This window comes from Lycorma delicatula, chromosome 1 (genome assembly GCF_047948215.1).
Source record: "Lycorma delicatula isolate Av1 chromosome 1, ASM4794821v1, whole genome shotgun sequence".
NCBI lineage: Eukaryota > Metazoa > Arthropoda > Insecta > Hemiptera > Fulgoridae > Lycorma > Lycorma delicatula.
The window spans coordinates 350,348,101-350,366,108 of NC_134455.1; the positions used below are offsets into that span (position 1 = coordinate 350,348,101).

Consider the following 18,008-nt stretch of genomic DNA (forward strand, 5'->3'; position numbering starts at 1 on the left):
GTTTATATACTGATATAAAGCAGCAAGAAACAATATGGGTACCATAAAGTACCTACAGGTTTTTTTCTGTATATATACTACCAGATTTATAAGCTAGACAAATATTAAACTCATTTAAACAATAAACTCCTAATGTTGTTTACCTGTAAAGTTTTTTTAATACAAAATGAAGTATCACAAGAGAAACTGTCAAAACAATCACTAAATAAAAAGTCTTAATTCAAATCTTAAAATTTAAAAAACATGTTAATTTATGTAAAAATTAAGACAATAGTTCAATTTCTGTTGAGAAGCAAGTATAAGTGAACTTCTTTGTTCTACACTGGAACTGCCATGTTAATAATTAAGTAATCATCATCGAAGCATAGTCTTCAATAAAAAAAAGTACATATAAAAAAAAATTAAGTTACTAGTAAATGATACCTGAAGGAAGTCTAGCGATTCTTGAAAGGAGATGGCAGCCATTTAAGTAGCAGTTAAGGCCACAACTAACTAATCCTCAAAACACATACGGATAAGGAAAAAATACATGGAAAGTCAAGCACAAAAATAACATTTAATTTTACATGTTAATTTAGAGTTCTAGGAAATGAATACACCTTCTGCATAATTAATCAAATAGATAGTACAGTAAGTTTTATTCTAGGCCGTTTCACAATCACAGATCTTCTTCACTCTGTAAATAAACAACACAGCAATAGCAAATATGTTCCCTTCATATCACAATTAAAATGAAGCAACCAATAAATTAACTACATGCCGGTAGCTTAAATATTTAGTAATACAATATAGAGAATCATAATCAAGAAAAACTTTTTCATTTAACGCACCTGAATTTTCATCACATTCAAAACTATCTGATAAATTGCACACATCTCTACATAAATAATCTAAATTATCCTTAGGAACATAAACATTTTCTAAAATTACATTTTCTAAATTTTTTATTAAATTTTTTTTCACTGTACGTATTCTATTCATTTTTATTTTCACAGAAATTATATTAAAATACAATGGAAACATGTTTTTAATTTCAGAAATATCATATAAGTATTCAGATATTGAAATGAGATTTTTTTCATAATTAGATAACCTACAACAAAATTTATAAAATGTTAAATTATCAATAATATTTGTATACTTCATCTTATGTACTTCCAATTTATATGCATTTATAAGAGAAAAATAATCTGCTAACTCTTCTCCATAATTTGTTTCTTCAGAAGATAAAACTAAATGTCTTAAAATTGCCTTAAGTATATCAAAATTTAAAGCATTTTCAAATGGTGTTTTACCTAAGACATTTTTAGCGGTAATATCAAGATTGCAGTAAATAATTAACAAATCAACAACTTTTTCTGATTTAGCAAAATGAAGTAGCGTATTTAAATTCTTATCTAGACATTTTGAATTTCCACCAGTTTCTAGAATTTCATAAACAAATTGTCCATCTCGACCATTATCAACAGCATGCATTAATGGTGTTCTACCTTCATTATCAACATCATTAATATTAACACCAAATAAATTAATTAGTGTATCGATAAAGTCACCATCTACAGCATTGCTAATAATACTGTTCATTTGCCATGTATCTTTCTTTAAAGCATCAATATGATCATGAATAAGAATAACTGCAAGTTTTTTATATTTATTATAACAAACTAAATATGTTAAAAATGTAAGTCCTTTATTATCCACTTCATTGATAGTTTCTTTTAATGTAAAAGCTCATTTATAGTTCCTACATCTCTACATTCAATAACAGCTCTAGTTAAATGGCCTTCACCTTGAAAAATATTCTTAGAACAATTACATAAATGGCGAACATTTGCACCATAAGTTAAAAGTACATGAAAAATTTCATCATCACAACAAAACGAATTTATCATTGATCCATAACATAAGACATTGCATCCCCAAATATCGACTGCAGTTACATTAGCACCGTGTTTGATTAATACATTAACAATTTCCAAATTATTACTACAAAAAGTATCCACAGCAAACATTAAAGGTGTTTTTCCAGATATATTACATGCATTAACATTAGCTCCTTTTGCAATAAGAAAGTTTAACACTTCTATATCGGCCACTTCTGCATTGGCGATATGTTGCAATACTATCATTAAAAGTGTATTACAGTTTTCATCATAAGCATTTACATCTGCACCTCTATCGATCAGTATTTTTATTATTTGTTTAAAATGAGGAGAACGATGAGTATGCATTAAAGGTGTTCGTCCACATGAATCACGAAAATTTACATCTGCACCACATTCTAAAAGTTTAATAATGACATCTAGTTCACATCCAGCGCCTATAGAAAAAATTAATGGTGTACGTCCTTCGCCATCTCTTGCATTAACATTTGCACCGATATGAATAATATCAGAAATAATATCTTTACTCATATTTATATATAACGCGTGTATTAAATAAGGGGCGCCATAATAATTTTTTTTACTTAAATTTTTTTTATTATGAAAAAGTTTAACACTGTTGTTACCACCTATTTTTACCCCTTTTATACTGAACCAATAATTATCGATATTGATATTTGTGTTAATACCTTTATCGATAAGTAGATTAATAATTTCTGGACCATTGTTTTGTACAACGGCATAAAATAAACAACTTATACCAGAATAATTAACTTTGTTCACATCTGCTCCTGAATTGATCAGCTTACTGATAATTTCTTTATCGTCATTATTCATCGCATGTATTAATGGTGATGCACCGTTTCCATCACATCCATTAACATCAGCTCCCACATTTATCAATTTATCAATTACTTCTACCTTATACTTGTGATATATCGCACTCACCAGTGGTGTTGTTCTAAATCCACCGGAAATAATATTTACATTGGCACCATGATTAATAAGAGCTATTAAAATTTCCTTATCTCTTTTAAGTTCTGTAGCCAATAACAAAGGACTAAAAAGCCTAGAATTATATTTACATGATTTATTAACATCTGCACCGCACTCTATAAGTTTAACAATAATATCAGTAGAATAATTATTCTCTATAGCTAAAAATAGAGGAGTACATCCTTTTATATTAACTGCATTTACATTGGCTCCATTAGTAATCAATTTTTGTATCAGATCTATGCTCCTGTACTTTTTAGTAAATGCATAAGTTAAGACACCATTACCACCAACTAGTTCTTTATGTTCATTAATATCAGACCCTCTAATTATAAGTTCAATACATAAATCTTCATTTGCTAACAATAATGCTTTAATTAAAGGTATTTCATCCAAATTGTTCCTAAAATTGACATCTGCACCGTAATCTATTAATAATTTAATTAGTTCTAATTTTTTTTCATCACAATAATTGATGATGGCAAAATGTAATACTGAATGTTTACTGTAGGCACATATTTCATGAACATTTACACCCATTTCTAAAAGTTCTTTAATAAAGCTTAAACTTCTTTTGCTCTTTATAGAGTGTAACAATGATATACTTTGTACACCGAAACCGTTAATATTCGCATTTCTTTTGACAAGTCTTCTTATTATTTCAATATCTGCTCCATTTGCAATAGCACAATCAATAATCGATGTTAAAATATTAGAAATATCAATAATTCTTTTACTATCAAAATAATTAATTAAGACTGTAATCATTACATTACTTTTTGCTTTATAAAATAAATAATATGCTTTAAAACATGTAATAATACATTTAATTTGGTTTTCATTATAGGTCAATAATTTAATGACATTGTTAACATCATTATTCACAACAGCTTGCACTAGATGTTGGTAACACATAATTATATATTATTTTATCAGATATTTTTTAATACTGAAAAATAAATAAATAACAGTTAAAATTCAACTAAAACCATAATTCTTTCTAAGCAAAGAAATATAATACAAGAAGTATTTTTTTTTACTCTTTTCTCAACAAAAGGAAGAATTAACCTTTTACAGCACGGATCTGAAAAAAAAAACAATTAAAAACTAATAATATAATATTTTTAATTAATCTACAAATAATCAAGGTCAAACAATTAATAAATGGCATAACCAAAACATCTCTAGAACATAATTCAATACTAAATGAACATTTCATCTGAACTTGAATAGCACTGCACCGCAATTAACACCAATCTACAATGTGACCAACTTAAGTTCATATTTGAGAAAAATATTAAGAAAAAGCTTTCAATTGAAGTAAATGAAATAAACTAAACATACATATATATTTCTCTTTATTAAAGTATTTAATAATATTGCTTATAATTTTTCACATTTCCAGTGAATATACACATTTTTTCATAATTGTAGACTTATACTCCTTGTTTACAATCTTAACCATTTCAAAATAAATACTAAAAAGACAAAGACGATAAAATAACAAAAGAGCTAGTTCTATAAATAAACAATACAAAATCAAATACTAATATATCAATAGAACACAAAGAGTAATAATAATTTGCTATAATTATTATGAGGAACATTCAATAATTAATGAGACAAATTGATGTAGAGAAAAACAGTTAATTCAATGGCAATGAAACCTTTTGAGGGTCAAGTTGGCAACCTTGAGACCATATTTAATCAGCTGTTTGGTTGTAATTAATCTAAATATAATCTCTTTTGTTGTTTTCATAGTGTTAGCTCTCCTTGAAATGTAAATGCCGGAAGAGAAACATTGAGTGATAAGATTTTGGTTATCACATGTGAAACCAGTGGAAATTTACTCAAGAATGTTGAAATAGTATGGTGGAAAATGTTTAAACCGCAGTAATTTGTATAAAAGCAGTTTAATTCGAGCAGAACAAGTGTGACTGATCTCCATTCCTCTGGAAAACCAGTGAAATTTCAACTACCTTGTAATAAAATCGCATAAATGATTTTATTCATGAAGACAAGCGAGTCAAAATTTCCCAAATTGCTAGTTTGTATAATATTAGCGTTGGAAACACACATTCAATCATTCATGGCATGCAGAATTATCACAAAACATATTCCAGATGGGTTCCAAGATAGTTGACTCAAGCCCTTAAAGGCATATAAATTTGCATTTGTTCTGAGCTCAAAGAAAGATTTGAAGTGGAAGGTACTTTCTAGATCGTATAATAACCTGTGATGAAACGCGGATACACCATTTTGAGTCTTTGCATTTGTTCTGAGCTCAAAGAAAGATTTGAAGTGGAAGGTACTTTCTAGATCGTATAATAACCTGTGATGAAACGCGGATACACCATTTTGAGTCTAAATACAAACAACAAAGTCTTAAGTGAAAACATCTGGATTTTCCCACCAAAAAATATACAAAACTCACACACCAGCTGGTAAAGTGATGTTGACGGTCTTCTGGAACTCGCAAGGCCCAATTTTTAGTGACTATTTAGAAGAACAACTTACCGTGAACAGCAAGTACCATTCTAACACACTCCCAATAGAAAATGAGACCCATGACAAGAAGGAAGACATCAGGGCACTCTCTCAAACGGTGTAATTCTCTTGCATGACAACATGAGCCTCCAGATCCCTCAGAGAACAAGAGAAACGCCCAAGATGTTGGGTTGGAAGGTGTTGACACATCCTCCTTACAACCCAGACCTTATTCTGTCTGATTTTCATTTGATCTGCCTGCTGGAAGACTTTTTGCACAGCAAGAAGTTCGACAACAAAGCAATAAAAAAAGTAGCACACATATGATTCAAACAGCAAGGTAAAGACTTTTATGCTGTGGGAATCAGAAAGCTCATAGAGCAGTGGAACAAGTGTCAAAATGTTGCTGAAGACTATGAGGAAAAGTAGTGTAAGTTTCATTATCATCGATTTTTCCTCTACAACAATTAGTCTCATTAATAATTATTTATTTATTTTTGTAGATATAAAATATGACCTGACTACCTAAATAGTCATAACTACGCAAGTTTTTTTATTAAAAAAAGTTCTAAAAAACATAGAAAATCTTCATTTATAATAATATAATATAATAATTAAATGTCCCTTGTAGTAATAATAAATGAAAATAAAAATGATCTATAAAAGTATACAATACATGAAAATGTGATATAGATGCTTGCAAATCTGTTTTGATGTCTTTTGCAAGTCTTGTGGATTAAACATGACCTCTGCGCCCAGGGCTTCCAGCATCTCTTGGCATTCATTCTCAAATCGTGTACAACCAAAATAAACATGTAGAGGAGTCTCCTCCACAGCACATATGGGGCAAAGGTCCAAGTTGTCCAAACAGAATCTGTACAAGTAAGCTCTATAGCCTTCATGGCCTGCCAAAAACTGCATTAAAGAGTAACCCAGCAAGCCGAGTTCTTTGGTACTAGCCTCTAATATCTCCAACAATGCGGTGCATCCACTGCCCTTTCGTCCCCTCATCTCAGCTGCTTTGCCAGATTCCTAAAAACTCCTTCAATATCAGCAGAAATTCTCCTCTTATCGGCAGATCCCAATGCCCACTTCAAACTGATCAACCCTGGTACAACTTCCATCATCCTCAGAATGGCGCTCATACTTAAATATGAACACTTGTGGGGGATGCTGAAATGGCACAATAAAATGCACATGGGAACTGCTAGGCACTATGTGAATTCCCACACTGTCGAATTCATGTGGCATCACATGATAAGGAACGAGAACCCGGTCCAGAAAATACTCTATGCAATAAGGAACACCTGGATGCCAGAAATCACCATGCAGCAATCAGTAAGTAAATTTTCCATGATCTTCAAGATGAAATAATGAGTAGCACATAAATTAATAATGAATAAAGAAATCTGTTCTATGTAGCCATTAATGCATTTTGTCAGTTAATTTTGATTACTAAAAAGGGGGTTAATTAGCATAACAGTAATTGATTTCCCATTCCATGTGATGAATAATGTCAACATCCTTTCCCTGATTATGCATTATCTTCATGTTTACCTTATAACTCAAAAACACATTAGATAAAGTTTACCACATATTTATATATACAAAGATATTACATGAAAATTTCTGTTTTTTTTTTGTGTTTTTTTTATTCAGTACTTACTAGATATTAGTTGACAAAAATCACAAGTTTTCTAAGAATGCCAATTTCAAATTAATTGTTTTGAATGAAGGAAGTTCTAGTTTTTTTGTTTATATATCTACAATGCTTTTGTTCTCTCTTTATTCTACTACATATGACACATAAATATATAGAATAATTATGACTGAATCATTAAACTCTAAATATGGAAATGCAATACAACTTTAAACCCTCAATTCAGAGCCAACTTTTGTTTATGAAATACATCGGTACATGTAATATTGTGTCGTATAATTTAATGAAATCAGTTTCTTTTTTAACGTAAAGTATTATCTTAAAGATGAAAAGTTATACAGAAGCGTAAACACTTGGCTAATTTTTACTGGTGTGCAGCTTTATTTTATTTTTTTTTCATGTCCATGGTTCAGAATAAAAATTAAAATTTGTCTTCTATACAGCAGGGAAGGTATTTGTATGATTAAAAAAAGAAAATTAAACATTTTTTCAATAGTTCGGTAATCATTACAATCTAATAATTCAATTAATTACGCAAAAGAATCTACATAAAGTTACAATTTGAACAAATAAAGTATTTGATAATGTATATTGGAATAAAATGTTAAAATTAAAAAAAAAAAATAATAATCAAAGATATGTAATTATTAATCTGTACAGGATACAGACTAGCTTGCATTACAGAGTATAATATGAAGAAAAGGAAACTGATTCAGAAAGAGGTAATATATTGCTTTTCAACTTCAGCATAAAAGTAATGGAAAAATTATGGGAAAAATTTGTTAAAAGGAATAACCATACAAGGAGATAAAATAAAGAAGACAAGATTTACTGATGAGAAGCTGGGAATGGTTTCATGCTAAAAACCATGCTAATATTAAATTGTAAATCTAAGAATAAAAAAAATCTCTAAGATAATAAAATTGGAACGTAGCACTTACAACATAAATAAAAAAGAAACGAATTGGGGCTTTTGAAGGCTGTTTACAGATGATGCGCTAAAGGATATTGGAAATTTGGTTAGGTTTATACATTTGAAAGTTTAAAAAGGTGTAAAACGAAAGAAAAAACCGTGCGTAACAGAACTAATTTACGAAAAAAATAATTATATTCACTACTTTTGTTATTCATCGACGGTTCAAACATGTAACACATACAACTCAACAACAATAATCTGCATCGTAAATACATCTTAGAGTGCAATGCCCGTTCATGAAATTAATTGAACCAAAGTTTGTTCTTTTAAATACCCGCAAAATACATAACCAATACAAAAGTTTTCAATAACATAATAAATAAATGTACTTACAATTCGGCTTGAAATAAAGATCGCTCAATCTCCTAAGTTATGTCATTGAAACTGACATTCGGTACGCAGTATTAGACAAACAATAATATTACGCATTTGCAACACAAGCATAGAATTAAGCTGTTGTAAAAAATTTAAGAAAACCCACTTTTTGAAAATAAAGAAATGTACTTTCAGATATATTTAACAGCTAATTTTAATTTCCTTCCTTATTACAAAATATGGACCTTCTGCATTCATACTGGTGCAAGTAATCTATAGTTAAAAAATGGATATGTACGTGTTCGTTATATATGAGTACTTTGTTTAGTTTCATATTCATCAAATCATAACTTCTTTGTGTATTGGTAGATGGCAGCACTAATATTTGAACATTAAAGAACTAGAACTGATAAGCATCATACTAGTGTAAGTCCGGACTTACACCATTTTGCCACTCAACATTTTTATTGCTTGTTACAGCTACTGTACTGAGAGGTAACATTAGACTTGGATAATTCCTTAAAAGATGATGATGTGTTGTGCTATTTAATTAACAGTGATAATGAAAAAGTCTGCCCTCTGAAAATGAAGAAAATTTATCAGGCAATTTCATTTTATTAACTTTTATATAGTAGCAATAACAGTGTGGCAATGGGAATCATGATTTTTTCAGGTTATGTATGAAACAAGAAAATGAAGTCAATATAAAGAACTTGTTTGTATTTACTATCTTAATTTTTTTCTTAATAAAAATAGTCAATCAATATTAAACAGCTTAAAATATGGATTACTCAAATAATATTTTTATCCAGTATGCTAAAATTATTTAATTTTTTATTTTATCAGCTACCATATTTTAATACAATTTTCTGTCATTTCAGATTCAAGAAGTGAAGCAGGTGATCATGAGTGTTTAGAAGACATAGGTGATGAAAATTAAGATTGTGTGAAAATTTAGTGAGATGAGAGAACAAACATGCCAAAACAAACCATTCCAACCTCGGAAACATCAGGAACATGAATCACAAAGTGCAGTAGCTAAGAAACTGCAATTCAGGTAAAAGTGTAGAATGAAGGCAGTAATTAATTTAATAAAAAAGTTAGTAGAGGCTAAGGTCTTTCACAATATTGATTGAAAATGTTCAAGAAAATGTATAGATCTATTAACTGAAAATGAAAGGCATGAACAGTTGGAGTGTTTTCAAATTATGTCTGATTTTGGTAAGCAGAATGCTTATTTATGTGGATTGATTCATCAAGCTTCTGTTGAACAAAGACACCTTGAGATAGATCTAAAATTTCAAAACAAAGCACATATCTGTGTTACATTCAAGAATAAGATCAAACAGTTCAAGTCTGTAAAAGATTCTTTTTATACATTTTTATGATTAGTGATGGTAGGATGATTCATGCTTTAAAAAAATTAAGGGATGGTAAATCCCCTGGTGCAGATTTGAGTGACAAGGCCGAGAAAGCTTGATCTTCCTTAAACTCAGATGACAAAAAGTAATCCTGATTTTATGTGTACCATAACAATAGATTTGCAGAAAGCTTTGGCTTTTCCAAGATTAACTGTGTCTAAAGCATGCTACCATAGGAATATGTATTATTACAACTTATGCATTCATGATGTGGCCAAAAGTCTAGCATATATGTATAGTTGGTATGAAACTATTGCCTCAAGAGGTTCACAAGAGATTTCTTCTTGTCTTGCAATTCATATTAAAGCAAATAAAAAAATTATGATTTTTTTAGCGGTACCTGTATAGGTCAAAACAGAAACATTAATATAGCTTTAACTTTGTTAAAAATAACCTTAGAAATAATAGACCTGAAGTTTATGGTAAGTGGGCACTCGCACGCGCCCAATAACACAGACATTGGCATCATAGAAAAAGCATCTTCAAAGAAGTTCATTTATGTTCCAGATGACTGGTATAATGAAATTCAAAATGCCAAACACCATAATAAATTTTTTGTAGTTAAGATGTCAGAAAAGGATTTTGTAAAAACAGAAGTGCTTGAAGAAGCTATTACCAAAAGGAAAAAAGATATTGAAAGTAATGAAGTAAACTGGCTGAATATCCGATGGCTTCAGTTTAGGAAAAAGAAGCCATTTTCATTTTTACTTCTTTGTATGAAGTAAAGGAAGTATTGTGATTGCAAAAAATTTCGGTTTCAAATTTCAACGGAAATACCCATTTTGACTAGTTTTGGCTTGACGTCTGTATGTATGTGTGCATGTATCTAGCATAACTCAAAAACGATTAGCCATAGGATGTTGAAATTTTGGATTTAGAACTGTTGTAACATCTAGTTGTGCATCTCCCCTTTTGATTGTAATCGACTGGACTAAAAAAGCCCAAAATCCAAAACTATTGGATTTTGGACTTTTTCTTAACTGCAGTAATAAGCCCTCATTGAGAGATTTTCAGCAATATATATATATATATATATATATATATATATATATATATATATACCATAAGTGGTACTTATTTTCTTTGATTCCAAAGTTATAGCCAAATAAAATTTTAAGTAATTAAATTCTTGGATCTTACAAGGGTAAGGCACATCGGTTCAAATCATTTCCGACTTTTTTTTAATTTAAATATATTGATTTATTAATAATTATTGACCTCTCATTGTAAAAAAATTTTACGATGAATAATAATTCAATAATAACAAAAAAAATATCAGAAGTTTTTAATGAAATAAAATTTTATGTACTTTTCATTTTTTTTTAAATGTGTAAATGTAATTTAATAGGTGTACAAGGAAATCATGTGTTGTCCACATCAGATTTTTATAAATATTCTTTAGATGAATCAACAAAATTCTGTGAGATGAATATTATACTGTACAGAAAGGGTCACCCAACCCATTTAAATAGCATATTTCAGGAGCAACTATAAAATGGTATATGAATCATTAATTATTTAAAGAAAAGATGTTTTATATTTGTGCAAGTACATCACTCCAGTACACGAATCATTTTTAAAAACATTAAAAGCTCTAAAGATATTGAAGACTTTGGATTTCTGATAGAAGAAGAAGAAGAAGTTGTAGGACAGGATGCAGAAGATGTAGTGGTGTAGGAATTTAATGGTCATGAAAAAGTTTTTCAGTGATGTTATTTGTAATTTTTGAAATTTTATATAAATATTCTACTCTTTGTATCATTAATAAAAATTTGTACTTTTCAATGAAAATATTGTATTATTATTGCAGTTGTCCATCACAGCTTACAAACATAATGGTGTAAGTCAACAATAATTAATTAAATCCTATTTAGAAAATTATAATTTCAAACTTTTATTAAAATATAGATATTTGTAAGTATTGTAGAACGATTTTGGATTTTTATACAATGATAAAAGCAAAATTATCATTTGTGGAAAGTTTTAGTTTGGTGACTTACACCACTATGAATCCAAATGGTTCATATATTGCAGATGGTATCTTGTTTATGGTGGGCATCTTAAAGTAGTTAGGAACCATTGGTAGTAAGATTATTTGATTTATGTTTTATTTTCTCAAATTATATCTTGATTTTATCAAATTTAGTGTCTAGAAATACTTGGGATGTGATGATCTTGTTCCAAAAATAGATTGTTTTGAAATAACAGCACTCATTAAATTTCATGTTTTTTTACAGCTGATAATTGAAAAGTTATTTAATAGTTGTCATACTTTGTAGACACTGTGAATATATTTAATTTAAAAAATCTTTAAAAATATTTAGTACAAGTATTTGGGTTGTTCTGGTAAATTTAAATCATTACTTTTATAAGTTTATAATAATTTTTGTATATTTTGGGTCCTGTTGTATGACTGACTCTTTTCAGACTACATTAATTCTGCCAAAATTAAAATGTCTGTTAGTAGAAACCACGAAACTTATGAAAATGTGGAACTAGAGTAATTACTTATGTCAATGCTAATTACATGTCAAATGCTTATTTATAATTTTATATTATTAATTTAAATATTAAAAAAATATTTCTTAACACAGTGTTTGCTTACATACCTTTCTTTTGAGCTTCTATATAAGGTTTTTCCAGCCACAAACCCAGTTAACAACTGGAATGAAATTGGAACATTTCAAATTTATTTTTGACATTAAAATATATATATATATATATATATATATATATATATACAATGAAGATAATATTGTCTTCTGATGTAAATTTGAACTTGCTTCTTAATTTCTGATAAAAATAAAGTTTAAGTATGATTTAACATACGAGAGTAAGAGTACTTACATAACCAGGAAAAGTTAACGAAAAAATTGTTAATTAGGTATGTAATCAGTAATATAATAATTATTTTATAATTCTTAATTATAATTTAAAAATCAAATTATTATTTGTATATAAATTTTTCTTTAGATTAGTGGTTAATTCAAACCAGTATTTTCACATTAAAGATGAAGTAAAAACATTCTTCTCAATTGATTGTGAAATCAAAAAAAATGTTGTAATCGATCAGAGAGTTGCATCACCACAATCACAAATGTTAATACTTGTGAAAGCACCTGCAAAAGAAAGATTTACTCAAAACCCAAATTTTGTTGCATTAAACAAATATACACTGATACACAAGCACATGCACATACACGCAGGAATAAAATTTACTTATGAAAAAAATATAATCTGGAAAACTTAAATTATAAATTTTTCTGATTGATTTTCATAATAGATTTATCAAAATAAAGATTGCCTAACTGAAAACAGTAATATTTTAAACAAGTATTAAATCACCAGATGCAATATAAAATAAACAATTTTTTTTTCTGATCGTTAATGGTAATTGTATACATCATGTCATATTTATTATGGATGAATACACTATTGTTAGGATAAAAAAATTGCCCCAGCATTTACCTGATTCAGTAAAGGGAAAATGTTGTGAAACCTTGGTCGGAGTAGCATCACAAAGTACACTGGTAATTATAAAATAATAAATAGATCTGAGTAAAGTCCATATTAATTATTTTAAATATACTTGTACATAAAAGAAAATGTAATTATAATAATGTAAATTCATGAAGTTATAAAATATAAATGTTTATATATAGTTATGTTGAATAAGATGTAAAAGTTTGATCCTTGATCCATTCCAGTAATAATGAGGTGGTTCCTTTTTTATCCACAGTAATCCATCTACCCATTCTTGATGTGATTTATATAGTATATTACTATGTACTGAATAGAAAAAAAAGATTTATTTAGAAAAGCTGTTCATGATAGAATGGGACATATCATAAAGACATTAATTATTTAAAACATAAACGCATGAAATAATGTTAAGATAAAAGTATGAAGATCACATATAAAAAATAACTTTATTTTTCACAAATGAAACACCATAATAAAACTCTGAGCTTTTGCTGGATACCCTGCCATATTGGGATTTCAGGCAATGAGCGTGCTGCTAGTGCAGCAAAGGAGGCTTGTTTCTAGCCTCCTTTCACCAATCACATTGCTTCCAACAATCTTGCCTGTTTCCTGAAGAGGGTGGTTCATGATGAGTGGCAAAGTGACTGGAAAGCTACATGAACAATAAATTTCACCCAATCAAGCTCCTCACCAGGGAGCTTCTCATGTGGAAATAAGCATCAAGAGGGGGTTATTATCCGCCATTTGCGAATATCTATTTGTGAGCCACTAGGCTCACTCTCTCACTCACTCCACTCGGCTCACTCCACTCTTGGATATCTGATAACTCAAACAAATGCACCAGTTTTATGCTTGCTGCGAATGCCAACTAATAGTGCATGACACCCTTGTGGATTGTATCTGTTATGCGGCATTATGTTGCAGGTTTAAACTAGAGGCTAACATGTGAACTATTTCTAGATGAAATGTTTTTATCCTTTTTTACAATTTCTTAGGACCATCTGTTTATATTCATATATATAAATAATTCATATATAAATATATATATATAAAACAACGAATAATCCTAAGAATTGTTTTATTTCTGTAAATGTGATATGTGTTACTGTTTAATAAATGAAATGAGCCGGTAAGAGTTTTGTAACAATTTTCTTCTCTATTTGCATGGAACACTTAATTGTTCATGCAAATAACATTATTGTGTATCAACATTATTATTATTTAACATATTATTAGTATTAACATTATTATTGTTTATTAACATTATTGTCTATTACATATATTTAACATGTATGTTTTTTTAAACAAAATTCAAAATTAATAACATATTTTGATAATAGAAATGTCTTATCTTTTTTGATATCAGTATCGCTTTCTTAAAACAGTTTTATTTATATTACAAAAACTTTTATTTTTTGAGTGGAAAAAATATCTGTGAGATTCTTATAGTACAATTTACAATTTCATTGTAATTTTTTTGGATTTATTTTAATAAGGTGGTTTGCAAAAGTCAATTCACTGAATGAATTACTAAAGAAATGAATATTAAAGTAAAATGAATATTAAAGAGTTCTTTGTACTGTAAAAAGCTCTGCCCAGTTTTCTGTGAAACTTATTAAACTTAAAATTTATGGCTAGCTTGTGTCAGCTTTCAGCTATTTTTAAAAATTAAATTACGATTTTTAGTTTTACTATAATACAGCTTGTTTTTTTTTTGTTTTTAGAAATAGTAACCTCATTGCGTTTTCCCATAAGAATTTTAAAAAAAGTTAGAAAACTAATGGAAAAAGAAGCTAATAAATATGATAAATTCTCTACCAGTCTGTATCTTATGTTTTCAAAATACTCATTAGGATAATTTATAGGACAAACAGGGCAGAGAGTTTTATGAATTAAATATTGTTTAATTGTGAATTCTGTAGTTATTTTTTATATTGAGTATCTTCATGAATTTACCTTAACATTATTTCATTTGTTTAAAATTTAAGAACTTTATCACAGCTATTTTTTATTTCAAAATTAATTGCTTACTTTGTGAGGCTGGTCTGATCAAGATTTTAACATTGTTTCCCTTCCATCCAGCCAAATGCATGTTCCTATTTTTTTCTGTGGCATAGATCTACCCATTTCTAAAGTAATCTATATAATAATTATTGTGTACTAATTAGAATAAAAGATTTATTTATGTTTACTTACAGAAGTGAGAAATGTAGAATCTATTTTAAACATTCTGCTTATAGTTATTTCCAGAGGTTGTGTCCTGATGTGTGCTTGAAATAGTTCAATCTGGAATAGTTAAATAATTAACAATTTTAGAGTTAACTAATATTATTTTCTCTCTCATAACAGATCTTATAAATAAAATTAATTATTAACAAAATAAAAGCTGTTTGATTTTTAATTACACAATTCTGTGTGTTAACAAAATATGGCAACCCTTTTTAAATATTTCTCTGATTAAAAAGTTAAACATAAAGAATGAAATTTAGCAAATGCTCCTCCTGCTTCAAAACAATATATTTTTCAATATAAGACTACTTAAATTATGTTAATTAAATAAGCCACTTTTGAAACCAGCTGTAAAAAATATTAATTGACCACCATTTTGGTTTAGTTTGTCAACCTAATTTTTTTTTACATCAAGATTTTTGTTTTTCAATACTCCTTAAAACGAATGTAACACATCTTTTTAAAGGCCATCTTACACTCTCCATTTAAAATCTATAAATTGTCCTTCACTCTGGGTGCTTCAGATGTGTTGGTCTCTTACTGAAAAATAGATAATTTCAAGGTAGGAGCATTTGCAAAATTTCATTTTGTTATTTTAACCATTGAAAACTTATTTAATGGTTAACATCCTTTGTTAACTCTTGTTTAAATGATCACCACTGTTCAAACAATTTATGTCATTCTGTTTTATGAATAGATGTTAAACTTTATTATATCCTATTTTTCCTTGATTGTTGGTGATAAAAATTATTCAAAAATAAATAAGCCGAATCAATTTTATAATATGAATAAAATGTTTTTAATAATTTCAAACAAATTTTCAGTATTTCAGTGACCAACCACTAAAGGTGGTTGCAAAGACAATTGAAATGATTCAGAGTTTTTAAAAAAGGTTTTATTATATAAACTCTCTTATTTCAATTGAGCAAATGCCAAAAAAAATTAATTAAAATAGAAATTGGACTGAAAAGAAAAAATAATTTTTCCACCACAACCTCAATAAAATCTTTGAAACTTATTTTTTGAAGTTGACGCCAAATTCAAACAAATTTTGTATTCTACATTTTGTGCACTCATAATTTTGTAATCCATATCTTGTTTACTGTCAATTTATTTAAAATTTGGTACCAACTTCAAAATATAATTTTCAGTGATTGTATTGAGGTCATAGTGAAAACGCAATTTTTTTGTTGGAGAATAGGTTCAATTTTTAAAAAAGCTTTTATTTTACTCTTTTTAGTTTTGAAACTTCATCAAAGCTGAGTATGGGCAGGCCTACAAAACAGACTGAGAAATATTTCTATTATTAACAGATTGTGTATAATTAAAGGATTCCAATGACCTGCTCTTTGATGAGATCACTTACAAGTTGGCAAATTATCTTATGTATGTACTTGATATATTCAATTTAATGATGAAACAATTGGACCAAGATTAAAGACAATGATAGTTTAATTTCAATAATACCAGTATGTGCAAAATTTCAATATATATATGAGTAAAAGGCTTTGCTGATGTCAAATGAAGATGTCAAACAATATTGTTAATTTTAAGCTGGCCTGTCACAGTGCACTACCTTCAAGGAATCACTTTGAATATTTAAATAAGGCTGAAATTGATCTTGGAAAGAAAGGATTTTACAAAAGGACAATTTTATGTCACTCTATAAGTCGAGTTAAAACTTTAGATGGTTTACCACTGAGTGAGTTAAGACCAAATAAATTACTCGTTAAACAACACAATAAAAAAATTAAGAGGAATCGAAAGTTGTGATAGCTGTAACATTTTTTTTCTTTTTAAAAGATCAAAAGACCATCTTTTTTCATTTAAAAAAAAAATCATCTTACAGGTGGAAAAAGATGGAAAGATGGTCTTTTTTATTTTTTTAAAAAAGAAAACACTTTACATTGGTATGCATTATTTATTTTTTATATCTTGATAAAAATAAAAAAAGGAATTAAAGAAATTACATAAATAGTAAACTACTAACAACAAGCTCATGAAATATAATATGAATTATATTTTCATTGTAAATTTACTGGGTATTTTTCTTAAGTATTCTCTGGAAAATAAATTGAATCAAATCAAGCTTCATATTCTTACACTATAATGATACAAAACAGCTCTGATTACTATTAAAATGAAGAGATTTTCAAAATATCTATGTTAACATATACTTTTCTTATCTGAAAATGTTCCAGATAAGGGTCCTTTTCTATTAATTCCCTGCCATTATGTAATTTATATATTGAGAATTTTAAACTGTAACTTGTGAAATAATCCCAACCAGAATCAGTTATAGTTTATAAGGTTATGCTTTTATTTTGACAATTTAGTTAATGAATATGAGATGACAGTTATATGAGATGTTCATCAGGAGGCTACCCCGCAGGGCACAGGTTGTTTTTTCACTAGAATAAGTTCACTGTAAGGTAGCTTGAGTTTAACTGTAATCTGTAAACTCATTTTTCACATTGATGCCAGTTCCATCGACGGATGAAACGAACGACGACAACTAGGGTAATTTCTGCCTGTCCACATAGAACGGTAACCTCTCT

At 28.4% G+C, this 18,008-nt stretch overlaps 1 protein-coding gene and 1 long non-coding RNA gene across 4 annotated transcripts; one reads left to right on the forward strand and one right to left on the reverse strand.

Moving 5' to 3' along the window:
• Positions 1-537: 537 nt before the first annotated feature.
• LOC142334457 (uncharacterized) lies at positions 538-8,647 on the reverse strand. 3 transcript variants are annotated; one of them, XM_075382484.1, is made up of 2 exons: positions 8,336-8,647; positions 538-3,828 (listed from the first exon to the last, which is right to left on the reverse strand). In XM_075382484.1, exon 2 carries the CDS (start codon positions 3,792-3,794, stop codon positions 1,719-1,721), a length of 2,076 nt encoding a protein of 691 aa, XP_075238599.1. In that variant the 5' UTR covers positions 3,795-3,828; positions 8,336-8,647; the 3' UTR covers positions 538-1,718. The 3 variants fall into 3 exon arrangements, with proteins under 3 accessions (XP_075238599.1, XP_075238597.1, XP_075238598.1); XM_075382482.1 differs by having other exon boundaries at positions 538-3,963; XM_075382483.1 differs by lacking the exon at positions 8,336-8,647 and adding an exon at positions 7,033-7,475 and having other exon boundaries at positions 538-3,963.
• Positions 8,648-8,756: 109 nt separating this feature from the next.
• Positions 8,757-11,551, forward strand: LOC142334458 (uncharacterized). Its single transcript, XR_012758828.1, has 3 exons — positions 8,757-8,920; positions 9,199-9,374; positions 11,087-11,551. It is a non-coding gene; the product is annotated as an uncharacterized LOC142334458 (long non-coding RNA).
• The last annotated feature ends 6,457 nt before the right edge of the window (positions 11,552-18,008 follow it).